We start from the raw sequence: 25889 nt of genomic DNA on the forward strand, positions 1-25889 counted from the left end.
ATTCAAGGTAATATTATAATTGATGACCGTTGAGACTTATTCAAAACACTGTAATGTGCTTTGATTTGTTCAGAATACTAATTTGATCTTATAGTATTAATTAATAAGAATACTTTTTTGTTTGATAATTTTTGTGTCAGTAAAATCCTTTTGTATTTTCTTGAATTAAATTTACCATGCAGCCAAGATAAATTTATATTAAAGTAAAAAATATTTTACCATTAGAACGAGAATCAAATAGTATATTGGGTATGGGGGTCAACATTAGAACGAGAATCAAATAGTAAAAATAAAATTTGGAACTAGGTGAGAGCATATGCCATCTTTCTACATGGCATCTTTCTTGAAGTTAGTAATTCTTGGAATTCGCATTTTATAGTCTGCAAATATTCGAATTTGATAACTCCCATTATTATTCTCAACAAATTGAAACAAAATGTACTCTTTGGGTTTAGGTGTAACCAGGACAAACCCTCATACAAATTTGGGCCTTGACCCATTAGGCTTATATTTTCCTTTTCTTATCGACCCGTCAACGGTCCACCCAAGAATTAGATTAAAAATATACATATCGTGCCGTTTCGAGCACTGATAAAAGGACACCGTGTCGGCGTAACAAAAACCCAAATAGAAGAAGATTTATTTCCCCCAGTCCCTCTCTCTCTCTCTCTATCACTTTTGCTCGCCCGCCGATTCAGATCTCTCTCTCTCTCTCTCAGTAGGGTTCTTGCTTCATTCGCAGTTCGATTTCTATGGGTAGGCACGATAGTTCCTCCGAGGAAGACGAGAGAGTTAGAAGAAGGGATAGGAGAAGACGAGAGAGAAGCCCCGATGTTAGGCGATCGAGGATTGAGACTGAAGATGTTTCTCGTCGCGCTAGGGTTTCTGATGACGAGGACCACAAGGGCTCGCGACGAGATCTTGAGATTGGTGCTGGTGTCGCCGATGCTGAGAAACGCCGTGGAGATAATAAGGTCAGAAAAGAGACTTCTTCTGATGATGAAGAATTAGCCAGAAGAACTGGTTCTGAGGATGATAGAGGTAAAAGAATTGAGGTAGATAGTGATGCTGATGGTGAGAGGAGAGTAGTCAGTAAGGGAAGAAATAAGGATAGGGTTAGAGCTGACACTTCTTCTGATGAAGAAAGTGAGAAGCATCTTTCAAAGGATACTGAAGATGGAAGAAAGACTCGTAGAGGTTTGGAAGATGAAGATGCTGATGAACGGAGAAGTAGGAAGAGAAGCCCCAAAGTTATGGAGAAACAGGGTAGAGAGAGGAGTCATAGGGGTAGTAGAGTCCTAGCAGATAAACCTTCTGATGAAGAAGATGATAGGCAGAGGAGTAGAAGAGGTAGGGGAGAAAGAAGCGAGAGGAAACATAGGGATCATCGAGCATCTGACGACGATGAAGAAGGTGAGATTAGGAGTGAGAGAAGAGGAAAAGAGAGGAATGATAGAGGTAATGAAGGTCTCTTAAAGAGGGATCGGAGGGACAGAGACTTGAATGATGGGCATGAGAATGGGAGTCGGCGTAGAGAAATTGAAAGAAGAGATAGGAGTCGGAGGGACGATGATAGAGACAGGAGACGCAATGATAGATATGATGATAGTCAAAGGGACAAGGTGAGAAAGGAAGATAGCAGTAGAAGGGAAGAGAAGATTGAGGTTCCAAAGCCCAAGTTGGCTGAACTCAATCCATCTGAGAGCAATGCTATGGCCTTGGGAAAAACAGGAGGAGTCTATATTCCTCCATTTAAGCTAGCACGCATGATGAAGGAGGTGGAAGATAAGAGCAGCGTTGAGTATCAACGGCTTACATGGGATGCTCTCCGTAAAAGTATTAATGGGCTTGTGAATAAGGTTAATGCTAGCAACATCAAGAACATAATCCCTGAACTGTTTGCCGAAAATCTCATCAGAGGAAGGGGACTTTTCTGCCGTTCATGTATGAAGTCTCAAATGGCATCTCCTGGATTCACTGATGTCTTTGCAGCTTTAGTCGCTGTTATTAACGCCAAATTCCCGGAAGTTGCTGAACTTCTTTTGAAAAGGGTCGTTTTGCAGCTTAAGAGAGCGTATAAGCGTAACGACAAGGTTTGTCTTATTTTTTTGCTTTCCGAATCTAAAAGTTTTCTCAAGTATTTTGATTTATATATATATATATATCATATTTATACATTGTTATGTATCATATTTGTTTTGGCAGCCTCAATTGCTTGCTGCTGTAAAATTTATAGCACATCTAGTAAACCAGCAAGTCGCTGAGGAGATCATAGCACTTGAGTTACTTACTCTACTTCTGGGAAGCCCAACTGATGACAGTGTCGAGGTGGCTGTTGGGTTTGTGACGGATTGTGGTGCGATGCTTCAAGACGTTACACCAAAAGGATTGCATGGTAAAAATCCTTTCAACCTCTCTTTTTGTTGGATAAGTTGTTTTGTTATGTTGAAGAAACATTAATGCATCTAATTCTTTCACAAGTCAATGACGATTGGAAAAGGATGATGTTAAAGTTTTGTTGTGTGTCTTAGCTGTTTCATTTTAAACTTCAACAACTTTTCATGGCATATATGCTCTATATTACCACCGCTCTTCCTTTTATTTGTGTTTCTAAGCTCTTCCAGTTGTTAATGCAGGGATTTTTGAGCGGTTTCGTGGTATACTGCACGAGGGAGAGATAGATAAGAGAGTTCAGTACTTGATTGAAAGTCTCTATGCTACTAGGAAAGCGAAATTTCAGGTAACATACTCCTTGACTCATTAAGTTTTAATCTGATATTATGGGTTGTAGATATAACAGTATGCTTATTGTCATGGATAGCATAAAGCTCATAAATCTTGTTGATTGTTTACTTTCAGGGACATCCGGCCGTTCGTCCTGAGCTAGATCTCGTTGAAGAAAAATATTCACACGATATCTCTCTTGATCAGGAACTTGATCCTGAAACTGCTCTTGGTAAGCTTGGTATTGTATATTAATTTTACCCCATGCTTTACAGAGAGGTTACTATTTTGGAATTACCGAAACAGCTCTTAATTCGACATTTTTCTGATTGCAGATATTTTCAAACCTGATCCTGACTTCGTTGAGAACGAAAAGAAATACGAGGCGCTGAAGAAAGAGTTACTCGGTGAGGAGGAGTCTGAGGATGAAGATGGCTCTGATGCTAGTTCAGAGGCTGATGATGAGGAGGAAGATGATTCTGATGAAGAAGATGAAGAGCAAATGAGAATAAGAGACGAGACAGAGACTAATCTTGTTAATCTTAGGAGGACAATCTACCTGACCATAATGTCCAGTGTTGATTTTGAGGAAGCAGGTCACAAATTACTTAAAATTAAGCTTGAACCTGGTCAAGAGGTAACTTCTTCCAAACTCTGATAATCTTTACTTACCTGTGCTTCTTTTACTTTTACTTTTATGTTTTATTGTTTAATTTGATATTAATCCATCGTAAAATCTGTGACTTGCTGGAAGTACACAAGTCTTATAAAATTCTTTATCTAATCAATGTTGCAGATGGAACTATGCATAATGCTCCTGGAATGTTGCTCTCAGGAGAGAACTTATCTGCGTTACTACGGGTTGTTGGGTCAGCGTTTCTGCATGATCAACAAAATTCATCAAGAGAATTTTGAGAAATGTTTTGTTCAGCAGTATTCCATGATTCACCGTCTTGAGACAAACAAGTTGCGTAACGTGGCCAAGTTTTTTGCCCATTTACTGGGCACAGATGCTCTCCCCTGGCATGTGCTTGCCTACATTCGGTTAACTGAGGAGGATACAACTTCCTCATCTCGTATCTTTATTAAGATCCTTTTCCAGGTAACTAGAATCCTCAAACCTCATTTCACCATTTCATGAAAATGAAACTCATTTTACTATGTTCAGAGCTGCTTATCTCATTAATTTGATTAGAGATAGGTTGATGTGATTGATTAATTACTTGTTCATACTATTCATTATGAAACTATGGATAAATTTTGTGAAGGTGTGGAAATTGGTTTTTGAGACTGTTGTGCTGATTTGGTTACAACTTTGCATGGATTGCAGGAATTATCAGAGCACTTGGGGATTAGGCTGCTAAATGAGAGGCTTCAGGATCCAACGATGCAGGAATCACTTGAATCTATCTTCCCTAAAGATAATCCAAAGAACACGAGGTTTGCAATCAACTTCTTTACATCCATTGGTCTTGGAGGCATCACAGAGAACCTGAGAGAGTATCTGAAGAACATGCCACGCCTGATCATGCAACAGCAGAAGCAAGTTGCAGAATCAGGATCATCATCTGGATCTGACAGTTCTGGTTCCGAGTCTGAATCTGAGTCAGAATCATCCTCTTCTTCTAGTTCGGATGAAAGCGACAGAGAGAGGAGGAAGCGAAGAAGAAGATCTTGAGACTTGTGTTCGGTTTGTTATCTCCACCAAAAAATTCTTGAAATTTTCACATCTTGTTTTGGATTATTCAGTGAGCAATATCTTGTTCTGTTCCTTGCATATCAATTACAGATTAAGCTGATAACAAGAGACTAGCTAGACAATCAAGGTTGTGAACGGAAATGGTTTTTTCTTGTGTTGTTCTTCAAATTTCATAGACGTTGTTTATATAGCTTATATAGCTTGCTGTGTTTTTTTCTTACAGGGAAAATTAGCCAAGTTCTATAATAATAGCTTTGCACTAGTAAACGTCTAAACGTAATATCAGTTGTACTAGAATGTTTAAAGACGAATGTGATATTATTTTTGGTACATTTTGTGATCCAAATTTATTTGCGTGTTGTGATGTGATATTTTTGAAGTATCAAATTGTGAAGGAATCTTTTTTTTCGTATATTTAGTCCTTCAAATGTTTTGGATAAGAACGGATATTATCATCGGTCTTTATTCCTGATGTGAAAGTCAATATATCTATTTCAAAAAACAAATATCTGTAGAAATGATTTCTTCATCTGTGGTAAAAAAAAAGCTTCTCAATTCGTGCTAATGGTTGTTATATTTATAATTATTTCTAAAAAGAAAAAGAAACAAAAAAAAAACAGATCTAGGGTGCTATTAGTTTTGTGTGAAACTAAACTACTAACCCACAGGTAACTAAAACATAGTACTTAATTAGTAAAGAAAAACTGAATAGTACTTTGATTAGAATTTTAAAAACATTTTTTTTTTTTTTTTTTTTTTTTTAATAAAATTTTATATTAAAATTAATGGGCCTTCTCAAAAAATGGGCTTGGCCTTGAAAAATTACATGGTTTCAACAGTTACAAAAAGAGAGAAACGGAGGACGTTGCCGTCGCTGGAAAAAAAAAATGATCGGATCCTGCTGAATGACCTTGAGACAGAAGCTCGAACATGAACGTCGGTGGTTGCAGGATCCACAGCTTTGCGGCGGTCACACCAAATCGGAACCCTTGACAGAAGCAACCAAACTCTGTTTCGGATTCCTCATTGGTGAACCACCTGACCCGCTACAGATCCTCCGACATGCTCAATCAACCGATCTTAGGCTCCGCGAAGTCAGGTCCCATGCCTAGCAACCCGCTCACTCAGATCTAACACGCTTCCTCCAGCTCCGGCGACCACCGCAACTTCAAGGTAGATTTGCTTCAATCCGGTCTGGTGGACACAAAATCATGGCGTTTTACAGAGGATGATGGCTCAATCCATCCTCTATAACCCGGGACCCATGATAGCCCCTAAGGATGCCGAAACATCTAGGTTAACCACCGCAACGATGCAACATTTACCCTCCTGTCTTCCTCCGACTTCCGCCGCAACCACAGCTTCTATTGGAAGGGTGAACCAAGGGAAAGCTCCACCGCGAACAAACGCGGCTTGATCTAGAAGCTTCCCGACCTACCAAACCGAAGCCACAGCTGCATCAAAGGAAGAGAAAACCACGCCTCTGTTGCCGGAGATGCAAACCACCCACCACTGCCTTCCCCTTGTAGATTCAAGGCCCACAATGAAGAACCGCCCAACCTACCTGTCAAAGCCAAATCCGATCTGTAACGTGACGCCTCGGCTGGACGGAGAGAAGTCAGGATCCAGTGAGAGAAACACCAGATCTGACCCCCGGAGCTCACCAAAGAGAGACTACGGCTCTCACTTCTCACCGAAGCCAACGAACCCACCGGCGAATCCTAACGCACAGAGTCTTCAGCCCCGATCTGCCGACTCCAGCCACGAACAAGAAGCCGTCCTCAAGCAACTCCTTCGAACCTTCACTAACAGATCCCTCTAATGAAGAGTCCGCTTCACGCGTCGGGACAACACCGGAAACCACCATCAAGAGAGAACCAGACCGGAGACGAAGGACCACCTCACAGAGGATGACGATGACAGAAGAAAAGCCTTCTCCGATGCCGGAAGGGCAACCGGAAAGACGGCGGCGCAAAAATTAGGTTTAGGTTTTTTAGAGAGAAGAAAGAGAGAAAGGGGAGGAGAGAGAAAGGGGACTTAGTTTCTAGGGTTTCTTCGTCGGAGTTTTTTTGTGTGGATTTTCTCTGTTTTATGGTCTCGAGACGATCCATTTGATTCTGTTATCCAAATACGATTCGATGACTCGTCGTTGGTTTTGAAAGTGGAACCTGCCAAGCACCAACCTGTCAACCATTTTCCTTCTTCTTTCACATTTTGTTAAAAAAAAAAAAAAAACACACCAGATTTTAGACCTCAAAACAAAACACAGTACAGATGCCTTTTTTTTAATTTTATTTTTGGATAATAAAATTTAACAATTTTAAAAACATAATGACAAAAAGTAGGAATGGATAATTTTTTATATTTAAGAATAGTAAAAAAAGAACATTTGGCCGTAAAATCGGGTAGCGTTATGGATAAGGACACTTTTGAGATGACAAAAGAATGAGTCACCGCTCAGTTCCCCTCTTTATAAATAATCCTTTTCTTCTCTCTTTCTCTTTTTATCCAATCCATTAAATCCATTATTGAAACCTTCCCCAGTAATAAAAAAAAATCTCTCCCTTTATTTCACTTTCTACAAATCATAATCTTTTTGAATTATCTGCTTGATTCCAATCTTGTGAACACCTAAACATGACTATTGCTTTGACGATCGGAGGAAACGGATTCTCGGGTCTACCAGGATCGTCGTTTTCATCAACTTCATCATCGCTTCTATTGAAAAACAGCAGAAGAAAGGACACGAAGATCCTCAACAGAACAAAAGTCGTTTGTTCTTCATCTTCTGTAATGGATCCGTATAAGACTCTTAAGATCCGACCCGATTCGTCTGAATACGAGGTCAAGAAAGCTTTCAGACAACTCGCCAAGAAGGTATGTCCTTTTTTAGCTCCATCTTTTTGGATCTGTGATGAACTTTGTTGCATAAAAAACGAAAGATTCGATTTTGATTATCTGGGTTTCTTTAATTTTTTTTTTAATTATTTTTGTTGTCTGATTTGATTGTTGCAGTATCATCCTGATGTTTGCAGAGGAAGCAATTGTGGTGTACAGTTTCAGACAATCAACGAAGCTTACGATGTAAGTGTGTGTTCATGAAAGCAACTTCTTATCTTTTTTTGGGTTAAATTAAACTTAAAATCCAGTTTTGTAATAGAAACTGATATTTTTTTGTTTTTGTTTTGTTTTTGGTATGATATGAAAGATTGTGTTGAAGCAAATAAAGAATCAGATGGACGGGACGACGGAGGAATTTGAGCCGTTCGATGTATATGACGAAGGATTGAACGGAATGAATGATCCAGACTGCGACACGTGGGAGGAATGGATGGGTTGGGAGGGAGCAGGGACCCGTGACTACTCCTCTCATGTTAATCCTTACGCTTGATCATTCTCGACAAAACAAAACCAAAGATTCCCCCACTAATTTCGTAATCATCCAATTGTGAAAATGTTATGTATATAAATAACAACAATCAGAGAAGAGAGAGAGACTTGGAGAAAGCACAATGTAAATTAGGTGAAATTTGTCTCCTCCAATGATTGCTTTAAGAAAAATGTGAATAAAGTAATTTCTCCTTCGTTGTAAAAAAAATCTCTAAACATTCATAATTGAAAGTGTTTCTAGCTTTCCTGAATTTGCAAGTAATCTAAAAGTCTTTGTTTCTGACTTTTTCAAACCGTCTAGGGTCAAGAGTCAAGTTCCACGTTTACTCTTTAGATGTAGACAAAAGTCACCAAATTCTCATTCTTCCTTGTAACGGTTTCTTTATAAACACATCTCAAAAATACTTCAAAAACACTTTCCTTTGCAACTTCTATAAGAATTTAAAACAAACAAAACAATTGCTGAGGTCTAGTCCATAGAGAATGCTCCGCTGCAGTACCTGAAATAAATTTGCAACATTCATTTCGTTTTTCTTTTTTGAATTGGAAAACTCGATTCTTGGTAACTTTAGTACTAGTTACTAAAAAAAACTCAATACCTGTTGCTGAACCTTTGGACAGAGTCTGTAGCATCAAGAAGAGTCTCACTTGCCTTCTCTAAAGCCATGTAAAGCTCTTTACCTTTGCTTACACGCGCGATCGCCCACGCGTTGTTCTTTGCCCGAATGCATATTTCCATGTCTTTCTCTTGCTTCGAGCGGCTCTTTTCTGTATCCACTTCTTCCCTTAGCTTGTTTAGTGCAAGCAAAGACTCCTACGAAATCAAAGACAACTTTGTGAATTTTTGATACACTCTTGTCTTCGTTTATGCGACTAACGAGATTGCAGTATATGAATATGATTGATGGGAGTTCTCTCACCTTTGCTAGTGTTGCTACCTTTCCTGGTGGTGAAGCTCTCGAAACTTCCATGTCATTATCAACTAGCAAGTAACGGTAACCGCTTACATGGTAAGCGTTCTCACCGCCCCATCCTTTCGATAGCTTCTCTTCGACTTTCACGACTTTCGCCGACGCCTGCAAAAAATTCAAAGAGATGATGAGCGATGGAGTCTGAAAAGATTTTACAATGAAGCAAGAGAGGGTTTACAGAGTTGAGCTAACATTTTCAATAACTTGCTGCTTCACGAATGAGATGTCCAGCTCTCCATTAACAATTGCAGCGATAGGCACGAGAAGAACTAAGGTGAGACTTTTGTATTGATAAGTCAAAAGGTAAACTCTTTCTTGGGTCTTCTGTAGCAAAATTGTTGGGGTTGCATCTGTACCCCATATATCAGTTACAAGAAACCCGTCTTTCCCTTTTGACCACTTATCGTGCTGCAATGGTCTAATAACACGACTTGTGTTACTACCATTTCCTGAAGGCAATGTACCTCTTGAACCACGAGGGGTGCCAGATGTAGATCTAGAAGATATTTGAGGTGGACCGGATCCCTTGCGTAGATATGACCAGGAACTTGTGCCAGAGGATAGTGCGTTTGTGGTCAATCTCATGACAGAAAATGCAAACAAGTCGACGGTATCATCCTGACAAACCAGAGAGAGATGAAAAAGACTAAAACTCTTTAGTATTAGTGGACAACATAGTCTTGTTTATATGGGGTTGCTAAAACTCTTTTGAAGACTAAAACTCTTTTGAAGACTAGTGTATTAGTGGACAATGTAGTCTACAGATACCACGACAGTTTAAGAATCTTATCAACTCAACAATCTTGGCTAAAATGAATACTGCGAGTGAGGGATTTGAAAACTTACAGGTGAGAGAGTTGTTGACACCAGTAGATCATGAAATAAAATCACAGAATGGCATCGAACAGTCCCAGCACATGAATCTAGCACTCCGACGAGAGACTGTACATCTAAATAAATACTAGTCAAAATAGTGAACTATTGTGTTATAGCGAAACAGATCATCTGAGGGAGCAACAAACCTGAACTTCAAGTGCGGCATCTCTTGCGAGAGTTAGCATCTGAACTGTTCCACGCTGTTTCAAAGTTTCACGGAAGGAAGGTAACTGATGTTTCTTACCAACAAAAAGATCTGCCCCAAAACAGAAAACCTTTTGAGAAGTGCTAATGTGACTCAGGGATTCAATGGGGTAAGATTTGGTGGATATTGCTTACCATTTAAATAGTCTGTGATGAATGGATACAAGTGCGATCTTATAAGTCCTCCAGTTGGTTCTTTTTCAAGCAATGCCCTAATAGACCCGTGAAACATAACAAAGAGAGAGTGCACTTCCTTAAGCACTCTCCGCAATGCATCAACCCTCCATACGGCTTCAATGTCCTTATTTTTCTCCACAACCTAGCAAAATCTTAGACAGATAAGACTTTGTTCTGCTTATGCATATGAATAAAAAGTGCGATTGATTCAAGTGCCAAAAACAAGTGAAAGAGTTGAGAATGTTGTACCATGACCATCCATATATCGGGCTCGGCTTCATAGAAAACATGGGAATGTCTCTCTGCTTCTATTACTTCACAAGCTGCCTCCGGAGAGAAAAGTCTGCATTTAAGTTCCATAAACCACGTCTCAGAAACACCCAAAATTACAAGCAAAGCTAAAATAACACAAAAGACTAATGTGAGCATGAGACAAACAACAGCTAGAACATTTCTGTAAAGAAGGAAAAAGAAAAAACACACTAGTAGCTGACCTGGTGAACGTGATAAGCCCTTCGCTGAGGCCAATAACAGATAGCTGAGTCGAAAAGGTAAGATCAGGAGGATAAAAGAACAAGATCTTGTCGAGTTCCTGACCTTCGTTTTGGCCTCTAGTCAAGTCAAAGACGCAAAGACGAAGGCTTTCACCAGTAGAGCTCATGGACGCCATTCCCATACCTTCTCAGAGCTCATTCAACACCTTAAAAAGAACATATCGGAAATCAGGCAATAATACTAACTCTGTATCTCAAAGTTCATAACTTTAATGAGGTAAAATAAAGATCATCATGAGAGAAGCCTATAGCTATTGTAGAAAAATTACGGATTTGGGGGGTTCAGATCATTGCAAGTTGATAAATTTCGTCGAGAAAATAGCGAAATTCATATAAATTAGGGGAAAGTGATTACCTTTGAGAGGATGGATGAAGCCAAAGAAACAAAGGTCCAAGGGAGTGATGATCAACCTTCAATAATCGCAATTAGTTCAATAAACGAGAATCGCAAAGTTGATATCTGATGATTGATTGTGGATTCAGATCGAGCCGAATCCTCCAATTAGCAGCAAAACTCGACGTAGCGTCTTTAGCATTTAGGTAAGGTAGGGGATGTGGTGAGAGAGGAAAAGAACCAGGTAAACGGGTCACCGGGTCTAATAAATGGACTCGGGTCGTAGAGAGGATCTTCAGATTCTCATCGGCTTACGTCATCATCAATTGTGTGTTTTCCAATGATTCGCTCTCTTTTTTTTTTTTTTTTTTTTTTTGGTTTTAGATTTTTGTAACCGCACGTTGTCACCTTAACTATACTATACCCCCTGGAATAATTTGATTATGTCTCCTCAATCTATCATATCTATGAATAACAACCACTAATTGATGAATTAATGCATTAAGTAGCAATTTTATGATAAATGGAAGTTGTGTTAAACCGGTCAATCTCAGATGAGTCTACTTACTAAACCAATATAAATTAGTTAAGAATCGGTTTGCATATTAACCTCTCTCTTTCTCTTTAATCCAACTATCCAAGTAAAGTATCCAACAACTCAGCACAAAGGGCCAAACCAAAAAGTTTCTTACTTTTTGCTTCTTCTTCTTCGCATTTACTCAAACCAAGTCATTCATTCATTCATTCCCACAATCCCCTTTCGAATTTATAGTTTTTAGGGTTTCTTCGTACGGAGTTTTTTTGTGTGGATTTTTCTCTGTTTTATGGTCTCGAGACGATCCATTTGATTCTGTTATCCAAATACGATTCGATGACTCGTCGTGGGTTTTGAAAGTGGAAACTTTTATAACTCTGAATCGCTTTCTGATCTTTTGCCTTGTGTGATAGAGTTACAACACCGAGATAGGTCTTGGTTTCCTTTAACTGGTAGAGGTTTGAAACTTCTTCCTCTACTTACTTTTGATTTTCTATTATTGCATCTCTGCATCAGACAGATAGACCCTTGTAACTGTTTCATTTTTGTGTACTTGATTCGGTTTTGTTTCAGTATCTGGAGTATTGGCAACAATGTCTGAGCTCAAAGAGCGTTTGCTTCCTCCAAGACCTGCTTCAGCTATTAACCTTAGAGGGGATGCAGCAGCTTCTCGTCCTTCTCCATCAGGGAGACAACCTCTCCTTGGACTTGATGTTTTGGGTCTCAAGAAGCGTGGCCAAGGCCTCAAGTCTTGGATTCGTGTTGATACTTTTGCCAATTCTCAGCTCATTGAGGTCGATAAGTTCACTATGATGCGTAGATGTGATTTGCCTGCTCGTGATTTAAGGCTCCTTGATCCTTTGTTTGTCTATCCCTCCACTATCCTTGGCAGAGAGAAGGCTATTGTTGTTAACTTGGAGCAGATCCGTTGTATCATTACTGCTGATGAGGTTTTGCTCTTGAATTCCCTTGACAACTATGTGCTTCGGTATGTTGTTGAGCTGCAGCAGAGACTAAAGGCGAGTTCTGTTACTGAGGTTTGGAATCAGGACACTCTTGAATTCACCAGGAGGAGTAGGAGTAGGAGTTTAGACAATGTCTTTCAGAACTCATCCCCTGATTATTTACCTTTCGAGTTTAGGGCTCTTGAAGTTGCCCTTGAAGCTGCTTGTACCTTCCTTGATTCCCAGGTCAGTGATCGATTCAGAACTTAAATTGAATTTAGTGTATGCTCTGCATTAATAGTTAGATTTTACTTTTAACCCTTTGTTGTAGGCTTCAGAGTTAGAGATTGAGGCATACCCATTATTGGATGAGCTTACCTCAAAGATCAGTACTTTAAACCTGGAGCGTGCGCGTAGACTAAAGAGCAGACTTGTAGCATTAACGAGAAGAGTTCAAAAGGTTCGGGATGAGATTGAACAGCTAATGGACGATGATGGGGATATGGCGGAAATGTACCTAACAGAGAAGAAGAAGAGAATGGAAGGATCTTTATTTGGTGATCAGTCTTTACCTGTTTACCGATCGAATGATTGTGTTTCTCTGTCTGCACCAGTTTCTCCTGTTTCTTCTCCTCCTGAGACACGTAGACTTGAGAAAAGCTTGAGCATTGTAAGGAGCCGACATGACAGTGCTAGGAGCTCAGAAGGCGCGACAGAGAATATAGAGGAGCTAGAGATGTGAATTATGTTTTTTTAGTATTCTAATGATGATTTCAATCTGCAGCTTGCTTATGGACCGACGTGGTTATTGGGGAAGACTCAGTACACTAATTATTACAGCATGATGACAAAGTAATTCGCTTCATATGTTTTTGTCTTGTTCGATCATCTTTTCCCAAGTGCCTCTTGTCATACCTGTTTGCGGAACAGCTTGTGTTGGCAAGTCCACTTATAGCTACACAACTTGCCAAAGGTCTCACAGGTAACTCAACAGTAACCATTATTCATCTGTTCATTTCATTCTCATTTTTTTGTAACATAACTGTGCTTTGTTTTGTCTTTGCAGGTCTCAGTCTGATTTTGGCGGCAACCAATTATTTGTTTTGAGGTGCAGAGCATGCTTCCGATCTTTGATTGAAACTTTATCTTAAGATATGTCTTGTGAATTATGGTTTTTTAAGTATTCTGATTATGTTTTCAATTTGCAGCTTTGCTTATGGAGCCAACATGGTTATTGGAAAAGACTGAATAGAGAATAAACCTCATACTGCAGTAACAGGTAACTCGCCAGTAACCTTTCTTCATATGTTCATTTCATTCTCATTTGTTTGTGATTTTTTTGATAATCAGTATGTGCACTTCTGTTAGACATGGTTTATGAGCTACTTCGAACAGCAACTAGGTACGTTTTTTCTCTTTTCTAATGATATTACATACTATGAAGAAGATACCCAAACATGTGTCGAGTTCCCTTTGGAGTTGGACTCTTGCTCCCCTTACATGAGTATTGAGCAGTAACCAAGATTCCCAAGTAAGTGACCACCTTTTGGTTCCATAAAATGTTCTTGAGATTTCCATGTCTTAACATCCCAACATGTTATCATTTTGTTTCTTCAGGTTTCTACAAAATACCATCGTTATGCCATTGTGGAGCATCTTGGGAATATAGCATCTTTTGGTTATTACTCTGCTTAAGTTTGATGACGCCGAGGTAATATAATATAATGCTTGACAAAAAAAAAAAAAAAAAAAAGGTAATCTGATATAACAGTTTTATTTGATTTATGAGTTTATACTGTTCTTCACACTACTGAAATCTCGATTTTGTTCCTCAGATGATTTTTGGGCTGAAATTGCTCGTGACAACAAGGTATTAAACACTTGTTTGTGATTCCTTACTTGTTCTGCAGTTTTGCTGGCTGTTATCTTCCTCAAATCTGTTTTCCAGGGAAGTCTGGTGCGAAATAAGTCAACTTTTCCCTTCTGGTATTATAGCGCTTGCGGTTTATGTTCACAACCAAGGGCCTTAATTAGGCTCGGGATTTACTCAGATGCCAGGTAAACTATTATTGCCTATGCTTCTAGAATCATCATAACTTCAGTGGTTAGAGGAATGAGTTTTACACTTTTCCTGGTGCCAACATGCATACCCATTGTCCTTATAATTGTTTTGGTTTATTTATAGGTATTTTACTTGCATGTATACACTTGCAGGAAAACCATGCCAGGTTCTTTAGGCCATGAGGAGCATGATGCCAATACGTTTGCAGAATGGGTACGTTTCTCACATTCTTTTTCATCTCATAAACTGGTCACTAACCTGATTGCAGACAGTGAGTAACAATACTTGGGATCAAATTTCAGGGAATTGATTGCTTGGAAGTATGACAACTGCAACAATGATGGATCTAAGCCGACTGTCAGGTTAGTATAACTGATGATATCAGTTGAGTTTCATGTGTCCCTCTATCCCTTCTGTTATTCGTCTTCCTAACGCGTCTCTGAATTTCTTTTGTTTTGTTCCCCTAAGTAAGTTTCTTCGTCTTGCAGGTGTTTTGGAAGCGGATTTATGATCCGATCATAGCTGTCCCCGCTTATGGTAGTAATAGACTGCTATATAAGCTATTAAGCTCGAGAGAAATTAATTTGAAAAAAGGAAAACTAGGAAAATCATGGAAAGTTACTACAGTTACATACAAAATCATTAAACTAATCCTACAATTATAAAAATTCACAAGCTATATACACCGAATAGAGAGGATAATTCTCATATACAGCAGCAGTAACTAGTGAAGTGATAAAACGAAATTATAGCCATCCAACGAAACTGAAGTTATACAACTATGGAAACTACCTATGAAGTGGAGAAAGGAAGCCCATAGAGAGGATTAACCTTATACAGCAATAACTATTGAAGACAATAAAACAGCGAATAAGAAAAGAAGCCCATAGAGGAGTACTTACACTATATTCTCTTATACCTAAAACTTCAGAGCAGTCTTAAACATGTAAACCAGTCACATAAATGTTTTTTTTTTTTTTTTTTATTGTCATCTTTATGTACAATATGTAAAGTTAAAATCTTTTAGGAGCATTGATTAGATATCACGAGGATCAACAAAAATCACGGAGGAGGAAGAAGAAGATGTCGACCTAGTCCAATCGGACGGTTCAGGTTCACCAGAGAGTTTCTTGAGACACCAGAGATCTTGGGCCCATGAAAGCCGTTTCCAATGAGGTACGGCCAAAGCCACCGCGTCTGATGGGCTAAGCTCTGCCGCTAGTGCTCCACATCCTCCGTCGTATCTCCCAATGTTGTGCACAAAAGAGCATAAACTTCTCATTAGACGTGGACCGTCTTTGCCTTCCATGTGCATGCCATACATGAAATAAACCCAAAACTTGTCGAACACGTTAGGGAACGAAGGTAATTTCATCCATGGCATACAAGAATCGATAAATCTCAAACCGGAGCAAACCGCGTGAGTTAACCGAGAGACGCCTTTCATTTGCAGCCTGAATACATCTTTGGTGCTCCAAACGCTTAATATCGCAAAATTAGCTTCGCGGTTTGATTTGGTAACGTGTTTTTCTTTTGGCACGGCTATAAACGTTCCCAAGCTGTTGCGGCTGGTTAAAATTGCATCGATGTCACGAGGGAAGAATTCTGAGTCTTTGAAGATTCGAGTGTAGATTGATTCGGCGGTTTCGGGAGTTAACCGAAGGATTGTGATATCTGAACCGATTGGTTTGGTATGGGCGTGAACCGGTTGGACCAGCATTGTCGGTGTACGGAATTTGACATATGAACATTTCTTGGTAAACAAGTTAATGGAAGGCTCGTTGGTATAATCAGTCGCCATGTACGCGTAGGTTGCGCCTTGTTGCTTGAACCATTCTTCAAGTGCTCGCACCAATTTCGTTCCTATGCCTAAGTTCCTGCTCAACAAATCATATTCTTAAGTTAACTATGTATTTATTAGTGCTATGATCATTCATACTTTAAAGAAAACTTAATAAATCTGATTTGTAGAAAGGGATTAGTTTAATATTGAGAATATAAATTATGTGAGAGGAATGATGAATTGGGGGTTATACAAGTGTCAACAAAGGGCAATTTCTTTAATTTTTATTTTTAAAAATGGAATTGAATTCGAATTTTGTAAAAGCAAAACATATATTCTCATATTATTATATACGATATAGTAAATGAATATGTTTGAAATGATGTTATTGCTTTTAAGCTAAGTGGGTTTTATGTTAAAGTATATTTATTCTAGTACTAAGAAATTTCTATTTTGAAATTCATGAATATAAAATTAAATTCCCTTATATATACGTGGAATAAGGAAACGGGTAAACAACTAAACATGGAATGGACACGTAAATTTTAGATTTTAATATTTTAGATTTATAAAAACAATTAATGACTTCAAATAGCGAAAAATACTTGTGAACAAATTTGTCCTCGTCACGTTAGTTAATATGATCATTATAGCATGATTATTGTGAAAAAAGCATGATAGGGACCTTTTTTGACAACAAGCTAATTTAGTCCACAAACCATATATATTAATCACGAATAATAATAATCTTGTGTAAAAAAAGGAAAATAATTACCGATGGGAAGGTGAAACACGAAGACCAAGAACATAAGCGAGTTTGACAAAGGTAGAGTTGCTGCCTCTAGTCACAGTTTTAACACATCCTCTTACAACTCCTACCATCTTTCTTCCATCTCCGTACTCTGCTACCTACACACCTCCTCCCATTTTTCATTTCAATCACATCATCTATACATATTTAAGCATACGATCTCTCGCGAAAGGAAAAATGCATGCAGTCACTCTCTATAGTCACGATAAATAAATGGAAACAATAACTCACCTATAAATAGTGAATGTGCAAATTCATGAAGAGATATATTTGTTTAAAGAGAGTACGTATAGTTATGAATTACCAGCATAGTGTGAGAGGGAAAATGACGAACGCGACGAACCGGATCGCCCAATAGATCAGAGACCATAACCGGTTTGCCATGATGATTCCCGGTTTCATCACATTTTCGTTCCATCTCTTCCACGTTACATTTGTCGCTCTCCTCATTGTATTCTCTCACCACCACCGCAGCCGCAACTGCCGCCGAGGTCGCTACTTTACTCGACATGTATATATATATATATATAAGTGTTGCGACGAAAAGAAAATATATATAAGTGGGGCGTCTTTAATTTGGACAATAACACCAAACAAAAAAAAAAAAGTCTGATGGAGAGAGAGGGGTTTTGATTTATTATTGGTGGTTATAAGTTGTGATTATTTCGTGATGTCATGTATATATAGCGACGCCTTTGGAAACTTTATGGGAACCTTTTTATTATATGAAAAATCTTTGAATGTATTGTTTTTTAATTTGGTACAATAATAATCATCACATTTAAGTTTATAAAAGAAAAATCATCGCACTAATGCTTTCCGTAAACCGGTTGGTCGGGGTACTTTTTGGTTTGTCGAAACACAAAGGTAGGAAAAATGTGAATTTATAATTACAATTGTGTGGTGTGATCAAAGAAGTAAGACATGCAATATGGTGATGGACCAAAATATACCAATTAATCCATTAATTTCGAAAAAGATGATCCAATCATTTATTTATATGTTTTGGAACGAAATTAGTATGATCAAGCACGTCGATCATGTGAGACCCGACTAAAGTAGCTAATTTCTTATATATCTGTTTGTCATTTAATCCACAAAAAGGTCCATACGATCACAATTCACAAGCCGCCCCTTAAAAATTAGATTAACATCGATGATAAAATTAATTATCAACCGAGTTAATTATATTAGTCGTTCCAAAACAAGATATACAAAAGTAAACTATGGAGTAGTATTCATCTAAAAGTTTTAATCAGGTATAAATCCTAATTAAGAGACTAAAGTTGTACAGCAACTTATGTGGGGAAAATGATGTAAAGTTAATCAAGGCATATGTGTAGTTAGTGCATATGGCGGCCGGCGGTTCTTTACGCTAAACAATTGAATTCAGTGATTTATAAGACTATAGAGGAATACTTATAAGAGTTAAGATTTAAGGCCACGTATATTCAAATAGAGTTTATCTTTTGGATTTATTCCTATATTTTCATCATAGAAATAACTTTATTTGAATTGGTTGTTATCATATTGGACGGTAAGATTGCTAGTGGCCCTTCATTAGATGCTATCATAGATATAAATTATTAGATAATGACATGACATAACATTTGAAATACCTAATTGATAAAACCACCGAATTTAGAAAAGGACAAATGTCAGGTTCATATAATTGAGAACTTTGAGTGTTCTGAATATTGGTGAATAGCCTCTAACCTATAATTGTGGATTATGCATGAATTTAAAATATCATTTGACAAAGAAAGCACAAGAAACATAAAACATCCTATGAACAACCAGTGAGACAAACAAAAATTGACACATACAAAAAAAAAAAAAAATACAGATTAATATCATTTTTTGCCAACAAAACACATATTACATTTATTTATGATTTTTGGAAGTTTCTTTGTTCCTTCCGATCTTTGGTCGTTGGCTCTATCTCATTGGCTGGCTAGTGATCTCTTTTAGATTTTGTGTCTTTGATGTACTGAAAATGACGTCGTACTGTAAGAACGTCCGATAAGCACTTCAGACCTAATTCAATATCCAAACGACAACTACCTCTAAGAAACTAATGTATATCCTCCTCAGCGTGAAGCCAATGTAGTACTACTCGTCTACTACTAATCGACAGCACATATATATTTTAGTTATATTTAACTGTTTCTTTGCAACAGAAAAAATAGACGTTACTATAATTCATAAATATTTTTGCTCTTCAAAAAACCAGTCGGTGGGATATGATATTTTCCATAAAATGTTTTATCTAAAAGACTAATACTATAATTATCCAAAAATTCACAACCAACAAAAAAAAAAAAAAAGAAGGAAAAATTCTATCAAGGATAAGAATGCGTTATTCGGAGAACTGCCTTATATTTATTATCATAACACAAGAGTCTCTCTCCCTTTGTGCTCTCTCCTTTTTTGCCTTTATGTATTTCTAAATGATTTTTATTTCTTGTTTAAAATAACAACTACGTAATATAACTACTAATTAATGATTTGAAAAAACACACGCCTCTTTAGGAAAAAAACGATTTTCTATATATAGGTGATGGGCATCAACAAGATAAACCTTCACTATATTTCCAAGTCTGATAAAGTCTTTTGTTCACATCTATATTTTAACTACCGCACCGCAGTGTGTTTTGTCTTTTAACCAACTTTTATTTCCAATCAGAAGAATAAGGGAAAGCTTTTGTTTACAGAAGTTAGTAAAAAACGTGGAACTTCTGATTAACTCTCAGTATTTTATTTATTGAACCGTTAATTCATTATTATTTATGGTATGCCGAAAGAATGTACACGAGGATTCACAGTCTCTAAATAGGCCTCAGAATTGGGCCAATTACTTGGGCCAAAAGAAATATTGAGGCCTATTTAGAGAGACCCACCCAATATGAGAGTTGTTTCAAGTTCAACCAACGAGACTCAGATTTTGTCGGAAACGAAACAAACGTAAGGCGAAGAAATGGGAATAGTGGCCGGGATCGGAGTTCTGTTGCCATTTCCGTTCTACTGGTGGCTATGGACGAATCCTCAGTCATGGGTCAATCTCTGCGGCCGAGGAAGAGACCCATCGACGGTGATGGCGCGTGTATCTCACGTCCTCAAAGCTGCCCAACTCCTCTCTCTCTTCTCCGTTGCTTCTCTCTCCTGGCCGCCTCCGTTCTACTTCTGGCCCCTAATGGCCTTTGGTCAGTTTCTCAACTTCAGGTACAATCTTCAGTTCCTCTCTTTACTGACTCGAAATCGAATGCGTTAGATCGATGAAATTAGGAATCTTTTATAGTCAACCCCAACCCCATTAGTTAGCTTGATTCCGCATTTTGTAATGCCTCACTTCTCCGCCGTCTAATCTTGTGAAAGTTTTGTACTTTTCAAGTTTCAACCATCGAATCTGGTTTAGGCTTGTAAAGTTATACTTAAAGGTCACATTTTTGACAGCTTGGTGAAGTTGATGTTTAATAGATTAGGCACTTGTTGTATGTTCTGTTACTGAGCTCTCTTCTTGTCAAGTTTTGTTAAACTTAAAGAAGGTCACAATCTTTGCAGGGTATATCAACTGTTAGGTGAAGCTGGAACTTACTACGGTGTTCGATTCGGGAAGAGCATACCTTGGGTCACAGAGTTCCCATTTGGTGTTATTAGAGATCCGCAGTATGTTGGGAGTATCATGTCTTTAGTGGCATGCCTCTCTTGGGTTCCATTCCAATACATTCTCCTCTGGTCTCTCGGTTACGTTTTCATGATGTTTCTGGAATCAAAGGAGGATCCAAATGATCGCGCCAAACCCGTCTCCTGATTCCTCACCATAATAATCCACTAGTTAGAAGAAGGATCAACTCCCATGGGGAAGGAAACTCAGGTCTAGTTTGATTTCTTTTATGAGTCTGTCTTCTCTTTTTGTAAGCAAACTGATTTTACACTCTTCAGTGCTTCCATGGATAATGCAGTTACCATTTTCTCCTGGGTTTTTTTTTTTTTTGGTAATCTATAGAATTGTTGAACCAAGCAACTATGAGATAGGCAATGATGTCTGATGACCTTCCTTTTTAATTAGCAGCCTTCTAATGTTGATAATATCTGCCAGTTTACCATCTTTGAGGCAACAAATTACACACAATTCGTCGACTGGATACAAACAAAAAACTGAAGGGAACATGTATATTGATTAACAGAACTTGAAGGAGCAATTTTGTTATATAATTCGATCTGTAGGAAGCATCTGAACAAAATACAGGGAATAATTCAAAACTAGAAGAAATATATTAAAAAAGATACGAAATGTCGGGAGACACACTCTAGTACGAAAGAAGAAGTTTTGTTTATGTTTTCGACGGCCATTATAATGAAGTCATTTGTCTTGGCATGGTGGATTGATACAAGACAAAAACATTCCTAATCTGTCTTCTGTAGAAATCAATGATCATTATAAGCAACCAACTACTAGTATTTTTTTTTTTTCTTTTTTTGGCTTTATCGAGTTTTTAAAAGAGTGGACTTATTTTAAGACCCATCATTGTTTGGATCAGCGATCTATTGAAAGTTGAAAGTTGAAACACACTACAGTACATTACTAGACTAGGCTAAATTAGGTGCAGCCTAAAGTAAACAACAGAAGATTCGACCCGTTTTGTTTTCGGGTCGGGCAAAACAGGGTACCTAAAGCGGAGAAACCAAACGATGACGTGTCCAAGAGTGATTGCCTAAATGACAACTTCTCTTCCGTCGTACTCTTCTTTACCCTCTCCTCCTTCAATTCGATTCCTTTCGTTCTCGATCGGAAAAGTCATCCCCTTTATTTTTATTTTTTTGCTTCTCCGAAGTCAGAAAACAAAAAAGAAGGATTTTTTTTCAACACTAATCCAAAGATTGATCTTTTGTTTGTTTGTTAATGAATGTAGTAGTAAAACCTTACTCATTCCCGTGATCCTAGTAGTAGTGATAAAAACAACTTGGGGGCTCTGTCTCGATTTCGCTAGAAGAATTGGGGGAAAACTTTTTTTAGGTGAAGACTTCATTTTTAAGTTAGTTTTGTTTAAATGCAGCAGCAGCTCCTCCTTTATTTCTTCTAGTTTTTATCGAAATTGGTGTAATAATAATCTCTTGGAACTGGTTTCAGATTTTATTTAGGGAATTGCACACACTTCTTTTGGGTTTTGTGATCGGAGACTTTTAGGTCAATGTCAGCTCCACCGCGAGTTCGTTCTGTGGATTCTTCCGACAGAGGAGAATTCCGATCAGTTCTTGGTCCCGCCGGTAATAAGCTGCAGCAGAAACCGTTGTCTAAGCCTGTGAAGAAGCAAGTGGCTGACAAAACTAATAAAAACACAACCTTTACAGCGTCGTCGTCTCCAAGTCCGACGAAGAAGATGCCGCAATGCTCGCCTCTACTAAGCCCTTCAATTCTTAGACGGAATGGTATCTCGTCCATGTCCGCTTCGTATTCTTCTGACGCGTCGTCTTCTTGCGAGTCGTCGCCGTTGAGTATGGCGTCTACTTCTAGCGGGAAGAAGAGGGCTTTGCGCCGCCGAAATGGGTCTGTCTCTTCAACCTCTTCTTCACTGAGAAGGAATCTTACTGAGGAGAGAGATGAGAAGCCTTGTGGTGATTGCTTCTCTGACGGCCGTAAAAGATGCGCTTGGATCACTCCCAAATCTGGTAATCATCAATTCTAATTCTTTCTTGGATACGGTTGATGCTTGGCTTTACCGGTTAAGCAATTGAAGAGTCAGTGTCGATTCTGAGTTTTAAGTAGAGTTTAAAAGATTTGTAGTCTATTTCTTTGGGAGTTAGTTTTTGAACGTAAAACACAAATCTTTGAGTATGCTTTGTGATTAGGCAGATCATATCTCTATTGAACAACGACCACAGAAACAGGAATTTTGTAGAGATCAGTTTATTTGTCATTCTCTAAGTCTTTAAGCTTTTAACTTTGTCTTGGCTTGAATCTTTTTCTCTGCTATGACTGACCGGTAATTTTGTTTTTTTTTTTGTTTCTTGTAAAAGACCAATGTTACATTGCTTTCCATGATGAAGAATGGGGAGTTCCTGTCCATGATGACAAGTACGTTATGGTTTCTCTCTATACTGACATAGTTTTACTGATTTGGGAGATGCTCTTTGTGATTTTCGTTAAAATTTGTTTGCAGGAAACTTTTCGAGTTACTAAGCCTGTCTGGTGCTCTTGCTGAACTATCTTGGAAAGACATACTTTCCAAAAGACAATTATTCAGGTAGGTAACCGAGAACCACAGCTATTGTTGTGGCGTTATTATCTTCAGACTACTTATGAGGTCGATTCTCAAAATGCTTTTGCTTTATATAAACAGGGAAGTTTTCATGGACTTTGATCCAATTGCAATATCTGAACTAACTAATAAAAAGATAACATCCCCTGACATTGCTACCACCACGTTACTATCAGAGCAAAAGCTACGGTCAATCCTCGAGAACGCAAACCAAGTTCGCAAGGTATTTTATCATTTTATAAGCCTGATCATAGTTTCTGTGTTTCTTAACAAAATTACCCTTTTTTCTTACTGTTATTGTTTTTTTTATCAAAACCAGATAATAGTTGAATTTGGATCATTTGACAAGTACATTTGGAACTTCGTTAACCAGAAACCTACTCAGAGCCAATTCCGGTACCCACGACAAGTCCCTGTGAAGACTTCCAAAGCCGAACTGATAAGCAAAGACCTTGTTCGCAGAGGCTTTCGCAGTGTCAGCCCAACGGTTATTTACTCTTTCATGCAAACAGCTGGTCTCACAAACGACCATCTCACTTGTTGCTTCAGACACCATGATTGTATGACAAAGGACGAGACTGGTAATTAAAGAAAATCCAAGAGAGCATAGTTTAACAATGTACTGCTTAGAATGCTGTGTTTGCATTTGTACAGATGTTTTTTGTTGTCAAACTAGGAGGAGTTTCTAAGCCGAATGTATTGGAGATTGTATGAAAAGGATTACATGTTACATTTTCAGCATCAATGGATTATAATCTACTCTCTCTCGCTTTCTCATGAAAATTTTTCAATCTATTAACACTAACGGAATTTGAAACTAAACTATTTCTTGGTTTGATTCTGTTGATACAATCTTCCGGTAACAGCTGCGGCCAAAGCTGCTGTAAAGTTAGGATCTTTTGTCAAGGAAGAAGCCATTTGCTCTACCAAAAGTTTCTGAACTTCTGGAAAATCGATTCTTGATGTTGGGCTTGTCACTTTCTTGGATTCAGTCAGATCTACTGTAGTCACCGGCGCAGTCAAGCTACTACTTCTGTTGGCTGCAGCAGCTTCTTTAGGAGAACCACCAACAGAGATGTAGCGGTTTAAGCTGTTGTTGGAATCTATCTGCGATGGCATTGGATGGTTATGTTCACCCTCATAAGTCGCAACCAACACTGATTGATCCTCCACGCTTCTCTGAACCTGAAGAGAAACAAACATTAGAATCAGAATCAGATTACAAAGTCTACAAATTTGTGTTACATATTCCCATTCATAATTTTAGTCTCTTTCTTTATCAGTACCTTCTTTTTGACAGAACAGCTTGGAGCACAAGCACACTTGAAGTAAGCTCTTGGAGATGGATTGTCTCTAGTCACCTTCTGTCCATATTTCCTCCATTGATACCCATCTTTCACAACCTATAAGAAACAACTTCCAATATCAATAAACCATATAATTAAGTTAAAAGTTTCAAAAGATAGAGAGATACCAAGTTTTCATGGAAGCTTACAAGGGTAGTGTCAGAAGCTTCGGTCTTGTAATAGACCCTTGAGACTTTCTCCTTCACAACGGTCTCCTCTCTCTGCTTCTTACACAGATACTCATCTTGATCCGTTGAGCTACTTTCCGACACTCCACCGATAACCGCCGAACTGAATGCGTCATCTCTGGTCGGAGATTTGCGTTTCTTGGGAGGACTGGTTTGGTCTCTCTCCGTCATGTTGCTCTTGTTTTCATATTCCACGAGTTGCTTCCTCAAGACGTTGTAGTTGTCACACATCAAAGTTAGCATCTCCGAGAGCTTCTTGTTCTCAGCACTCACTCGGTTTAATTCTTCCACCAAAGCACTTGTCTGCTATCATTTTTTTAAAATTATTGCATGAAAGTTAGTAACCAAACTTTAGACATACGATGATAAGTTCATATAATTTATGATCTACCGTTTCAATTAAATTTCAAGAACCCACCACATGAATTATTAACAACAACAAAAAAAAAATTGCTAAAATTATGCATTTATACACCAATTATATCTCAAACAAACGTGTGTATGAAAATGAAAATATCTATCTTTATAGATATTTGAGTTGGTATATTAATTTTCGAAACCAAACAAAAAAAGTATGTATATATTATATATATTAAAAATGTCCATGGATGTCTATTGTTTTGAAGAAGTAGAGATTTAAAGAAGAATACGATAGAAGCATACCGGTGGATCTTCTTCAACTCGCATACGAGTAACGCCGATAGTGAGATCTAAAGAAGTATCGACCAAAGACGATGATGAGTACTGATCCATGTATAATATGTTATGTATTAGGAAGTAGGAAAAGTCTTCGATCTTTGATCTTGTGGATATATATGTGAGGGAGTTACGTAAGCCGAGGAAGAAAGATGAGAGTAGTAAGAGTCGATCTTGGATTCTTCTTCTCTCTTTTTTTTTTTTTTTCTCTTATGGGATTGTTGAAGAATGAAAGATTTTGATTGTATATATAATGGAGTGTTCAGAGAGGAAACAAGGTGGAAAGAGAGAGAGGAGAGGAGCATGTGCTTTTCATTTTCATGCAATAAACTAAT

General features: G+C 38.1%; 8 protein-coding genes across 23 annotated transcripts; 5 read left to right on the forward strand and 3 right to left on the reverse strand.

The window, feature by feature from the left end:
• Window positions 1-587: 587 nt before the first annotated feature.
• Window positions 588-4643, forward strand: LOC104714275 (uncharacterized). Of its 2 annotated transcripts, XM_087466240.1 has the most exons (8): window positions 594-2093; window positions 2206-2395; window positions 2637-2740; window positions 2860-2956; window positions 3060-3361; window positions 3521-3826; window positions 4055-4414; window positions 4514-4643. In XM_087466240.1, the coding sequence occupies exons 1-7, from the start codon at window positions 753-755 to the stop codon at window positions 4400-4402; spliced, it is 2688 nt and encodes an 895-aa protein (XP_087322366.1). In that variant the 5' UTR covers window positions 594-752; the 3' UTR covers window positions 4403-4414; window positions 4514-4643. The 2 variants fall into 2 exon arrangements, with proteins under 2 accessions (XP_087322365.1, XP_087322366.1); XM_087466239.1 differs by having other exon boundaries at window positions 588-2093; window positions 4055-4643.
• A 2129-nt stretch (window positions 4644-6772) lies between these two features.
• On the forward strand, window positions 6773-8021 carry LOC104714277 (chaperone protein dnaJ 8, chloroplastic). Its single transcript, XM_010431582.2, has 3 exons — window positions 6773-7300; window positions 7439-7507; window positions 7632-8021. Exons 1-3 carry the CDS (start codon window positions 7061-7063, stop codon window positions 7812-7814), a joined length of 492 nt encoding a protein of 163 aa, XP_010429884.1. The 5' UTR covers window positions 6773-7060; the 3' UTR covers window positions 7815-8021.
• Window positions 8022-8150: 129 nt separating this feature from the next.
• Window positions 8151-11358, reverse strand: LOC104714276 (vacuolar fusion protein CCZ1 homolog B). The gene is made up of 10 exons (XM_010431581.3): window positions 10951-11358; window positions 10536-10741; window positions 10291-10384; window positions 10000-10183; window positions 9807-9916; window positions 9631-9726; window positions 8977-9402; window positions 8734-8889; window positions 8413-8627; window positions 8151-8313 (listed from the first exon to the last, which is right to left on the reverse strand). Exons 2-10 carry the CDS (start codon window positions 10715-10717, stop codon window positions 8283-8285), a joined length of 1494 nt encoding a protein of 497 aa, XP_010429883.1. The 5' UTR covers window positions 10718-10741; window positions 10951-11358; the 3' UTR covers window positions 8151-8282.
• Window positions 11283-15138, forward strand: LOC104714278 (magnesium transporter MRS2-10). 13 transcript variants are annotated; one of them, XM_087466251.1, is made up of 12 exons: window positions 11283-11922; window positions 12038-12654; window positions 12740-13390; window positions 13475-13516; window positions 13617-13687; window positions 13759-13939; window positions 14026-14162; window positions 14244-14278; window positions 14357-14466; window positions 14594-14683; window positions 14773-14832; window positions 14959-15138. In XM_087466251.1, the coding sequence occupies exons 2-3, from the start codon at window positions 12058-12060 to the stop codon at window positions 13148-13150; spliced, it is 1008 nt and encodes a 335-aa protein (XP_087322377.1). In that variant the 5' UTR covers window positions 11283-11922; window positions 12038-12057; the 3' UTR covers window positions 13151-13390; window positions 13475-13516; window positions 13617-13687; window positions 13759-13939; window positions 14026-14162; window positions 14244-14278; window positions 14357-14466; window positions 14594-14683; window positions 14773-14832; window positions 14959-15138. The 13 variants fall into 13 exon arrangements, with proteins under 13 accessions (XP_087322377.1, XP_010429886.1, XP_087322372.1 ...); XM_010431584.3 differs by having other exon boundaries at window positions 14623-14683; XM_087466252.1 differs by having other exon boundaries at window positions 11537-11922; window positions 13856-13939; window positions 14623-14683.
• Window positions 15139-15425: 287 nt separating this feature from the next.
• Window positions 15426-17826, reverse strand: LOC104714279 (putative N-acetyltransferase HLS1-like). 2 transcript variants are annotated; one of them, XM_010431588.3, is made up of 3 exons: window positions 17369-17826; window positions 17029-17162; window positions 15426-16347 (listed from the first exon to the last, which is right to left on the reverse strand). In XM_010431588.3, exons 1-3 carry the CDS (start codon window positions 17573-17575, stop codon window positions 15507-15509), a joined length of 1182 nt encoding a protein of 393 aa, XP_010429890.1. In that variant the 5' UTR covers window positions 17576-17826; the 3' UTR covers window positions 15426-15506. The 2 variants fall into 2 exon arrangements, with proteins under 2 accessions (XP_010429890.1, XP_087322367.1); XM_087466241.1 differs by having other exon boundaries at window positions 17029-17258; window positions 17369-17720.
• Window positions 17827-19477: 1651 nt separating this feature from the next.
• LOC147939339 (phosphatidyl-N-methylethanolamine N-methyltransferase-like) lies at window positions 19478-21039 on the forward strand. Its single transcript, XM_087466254.1, has 2 exons — window positions 19478-20286; window positions 20626-21039. The coding sequence occupies exons 1-2, from the start codon at window positions 20042-20044 to the stop codon at window positions 20873-20875; spliced, it is 495 nt and encodes a 164-aa protein (XP_087322380.1). The 5' UTR covers window positions 19478-20041; the 3' UTR covers window positions 20876-21039.
• Window positions 21040-21763: 724 nt separating this feature from the next.
• On the forward strand, window positions 21764-24088 carry LOC147939340 (uncharacterized). The gene is made up of 6 exons (XM_087466604.1): window positions 21764-22081; window positions 22196-22734; window positions 23083-23140; window positions 23226-23309; window positions 23406-23547; window positions 23644-24088. The coding sequence occupies exons 2-6, from the start codon at window positions 22257-22259 to the stop codon at window positions 23911-23913; spliced, it is 1032 nt and encodes a 343-aa protein (XP_087322730.1). The 5' UTR covers window positions 21764-22081; window positions 22196-22256; the 3' UTR covers window positions 23914-24088.
• LOC104714281 (putative WRKY transcription factor 40) lies at window positions 24007-25889 on the reverse strand. Of its 2 annotated transcripts, none has more exons than XM_010431590.2 (4): window positions 25522-25889; window positions 24820-25161; window positions 24611-24727; window positions 24007-24509 (listed from the first exon to the last, which is right to left on the reverse strand). In XM_010431590.2, exons 1-4 carry the CDS (start codon window positions 25609-25611, stop codon window positions 24147-24149), a joined length of 912 nt encoding a protein of 303 aa, XP_010429892.1. In that variant the 5' UTR covers window positions 25612-25889; the 3' UTR covers window positions 24007-24146. The 2 variants fall into 2 exon arrangements, with proteins under 2 accessions (XP_010429892.1, XP_010429891.1); XM_010431589.3 differs by having other exon boundaries at window positions 24820-25164; window positions 25522-25876.

The sequence above is a fragment of the Camelina sativa genome, chromosome 9 (genome assembly GCF_030686135.1).
Source record: "Camelina sativa cultivar CO46 ecotype springtype chromosome 9, ASM3068613v1".
In the NCBI taxonomy this organism is placed as follows: Eukaryota; Viridiplantae; Streptophyta; class Magnoliopsida; order Brassicales; family Brassicaceae; genus Camelina; species Camelina sativa.

Excerpts from the sequence above, each read along its gene's own strand:
- LOC104714275 (XM_087466239.1), top strand. The coding sequence starts at position 753 with ATGGGTAGGCACGATAGTTCCTCCGAGGAAGACGAGAGAGTTAGAAGA. Across the intron at positions 2,094-2,205 it reads CGTATAAGCGTAACGACAAG|CCTCAATTGCTTGCTGCTGT; the intron begins GTTTGTCTTATT and ends TTGTTTTGGCAG. Across the intron at positions 3,362-3,520 it reads AGCTTGAACCTGGTCAAGAG|ATGGAACTATGCATAATGCT; the intron begins GTAACTTCTTCC and ends TCAATGTTGCAG.
- LOC104714276 (XM_010431581.3), bottom strand. The coding sequence starts at position 10,717 with ATGGGAATGGCGTCCATGAGCTCTACTGGTGAAAGCCTTCGTCTTTGC. Across the intron at positions 9,917-9,999 it reads CATCACAGACTATTTAAATG|ATCTTTTTGTTGGTAAGAAA; the intron begins GTAAGCAATATC and ends GTTTTGGGGCAG. Across the intron at positions 8,628-8,733 it reads AGGTAGCAACACTAGCAAAG|GAGTCTTTGCTTGCACTAAA; the intron begins GTGAGAGAACTC and ends TTGATTTCGTAG.
- LOC104714279 (XM_010431588.3), bottom strand. The coding sequence starts at position 17,575 with ATGTCGAGTAAAGTAGCGACCTCGGCGGCAGTTGCGGCTGCGGTGGTG. Across the intron at positions 17,163-17,368 it reads TTCCCTCTCACACTATGCTG|GTAGCAGAGTACGGAGATGG; the intron begins GTAATTCATAAC and ends GGAGGTGTGTAG. Across the intron at positions 16,348-17,028 it reads CGTGTTTCACCTTCCCATCG|GAACTTAGGCATAGGAACGA; the intron begins GTAATTATTTTC and ends TTTGTTGAGCAG.
- LOC104714277 (XM_010431582.2), top strand. The coding sequence starts at position 7,061 with ATGACTATTGCTTTGACGATCGGAGGAAACGGATTCTCGGGTCTACCA. Across the intron at positions 7,301-7,438 it reads TCAGACAACTCGCCAAGAAG|TATCATCCTGATGTTTGCAG; the intron begins GTATGTCCTTTT and ends TGATTGTTGCAG. Across the intron at positions 7,508-7,631 it reads CAATCAACGAAGCTTACGAT|ATTGTGTTGAAGCAAATAAA; the intron begins GTAAGTGTGTGT and ends ATGATATGAAAG.
- LOC147939339 (XM_087466254.1), top strand. The coding sequence starts at position 20,042 with ATGGGAATAGTGGCCGGGATCGGAGTTCTGTTGCCATTTCCGTTCTAC. Across the intron at positions 20,287-20,625 it reads GGTCAGTTTCTCAACTTCAG|GGTATATCAACTGTTAGGTG; the intron begins GTACAATCTTCA and ends CAATCTTTGCAG.
- LOC104714278 (XM_087466246.1), top strand. The coding sequence starts at position 12,058 with ATGTCTGAGCTCAAAGAGCGTTTGCTTCCTCCAAGACCTGCTTCAGCT. Across the intron at positions 12,655-12,739 it reads GTACCTTCCTTGATTCCCAG|GCTTCAGAGTTAGAGATTGA; the intron begins GTCAGTGATCGA and ends CCTTTGTTGTAG.
- LOC147939340 (XM_087466604.1), top strand. The coding sequence starts at position 22,257 with ATGTCAGCTCCACCGCGAGTTCGTTCTGTGGATTCTTCCGACAGAGGA. Across the intron at positions 23,310-23,405 it reads TCCAAAAGACAATTATTCAG|GGAAGTTTTCATGGACTTTG; the intron begins GTAGGTAACCGA and ends TTATATAAACAG. Across the intron at positions 23,548-23,643 it reads ACGCAAACCAAGTTCGCAAG|ATAATAGTTGAATTTGGATC; the intron begins GTATTTTATCAT and ends TATCAAAACCAG.
- LOC104714281 (XM_010431589.3), bottom strand. The coding sequence starts at position 25,611 with ATGGATCAGTACTCATCATCGTCTTTGGTCGATACTTCTTTAGATCTC. Across the intron at positions 25,165-25,521 it reads GAGTTGAAGAAGATCCACCG|CAGACAAGTGCTTTGGTGGA; the intron begins GTATGCTTCTAT and ends AAAAAATGATAG. Across the intron at positions 24,510-24,610 it reads GCTGTTCTGTCAAAAAGAAG|GTTCAGAGAAGCGTGGAGGA; the intron begins GTACTGATAAAG and ends GTTTCTCTTCAG.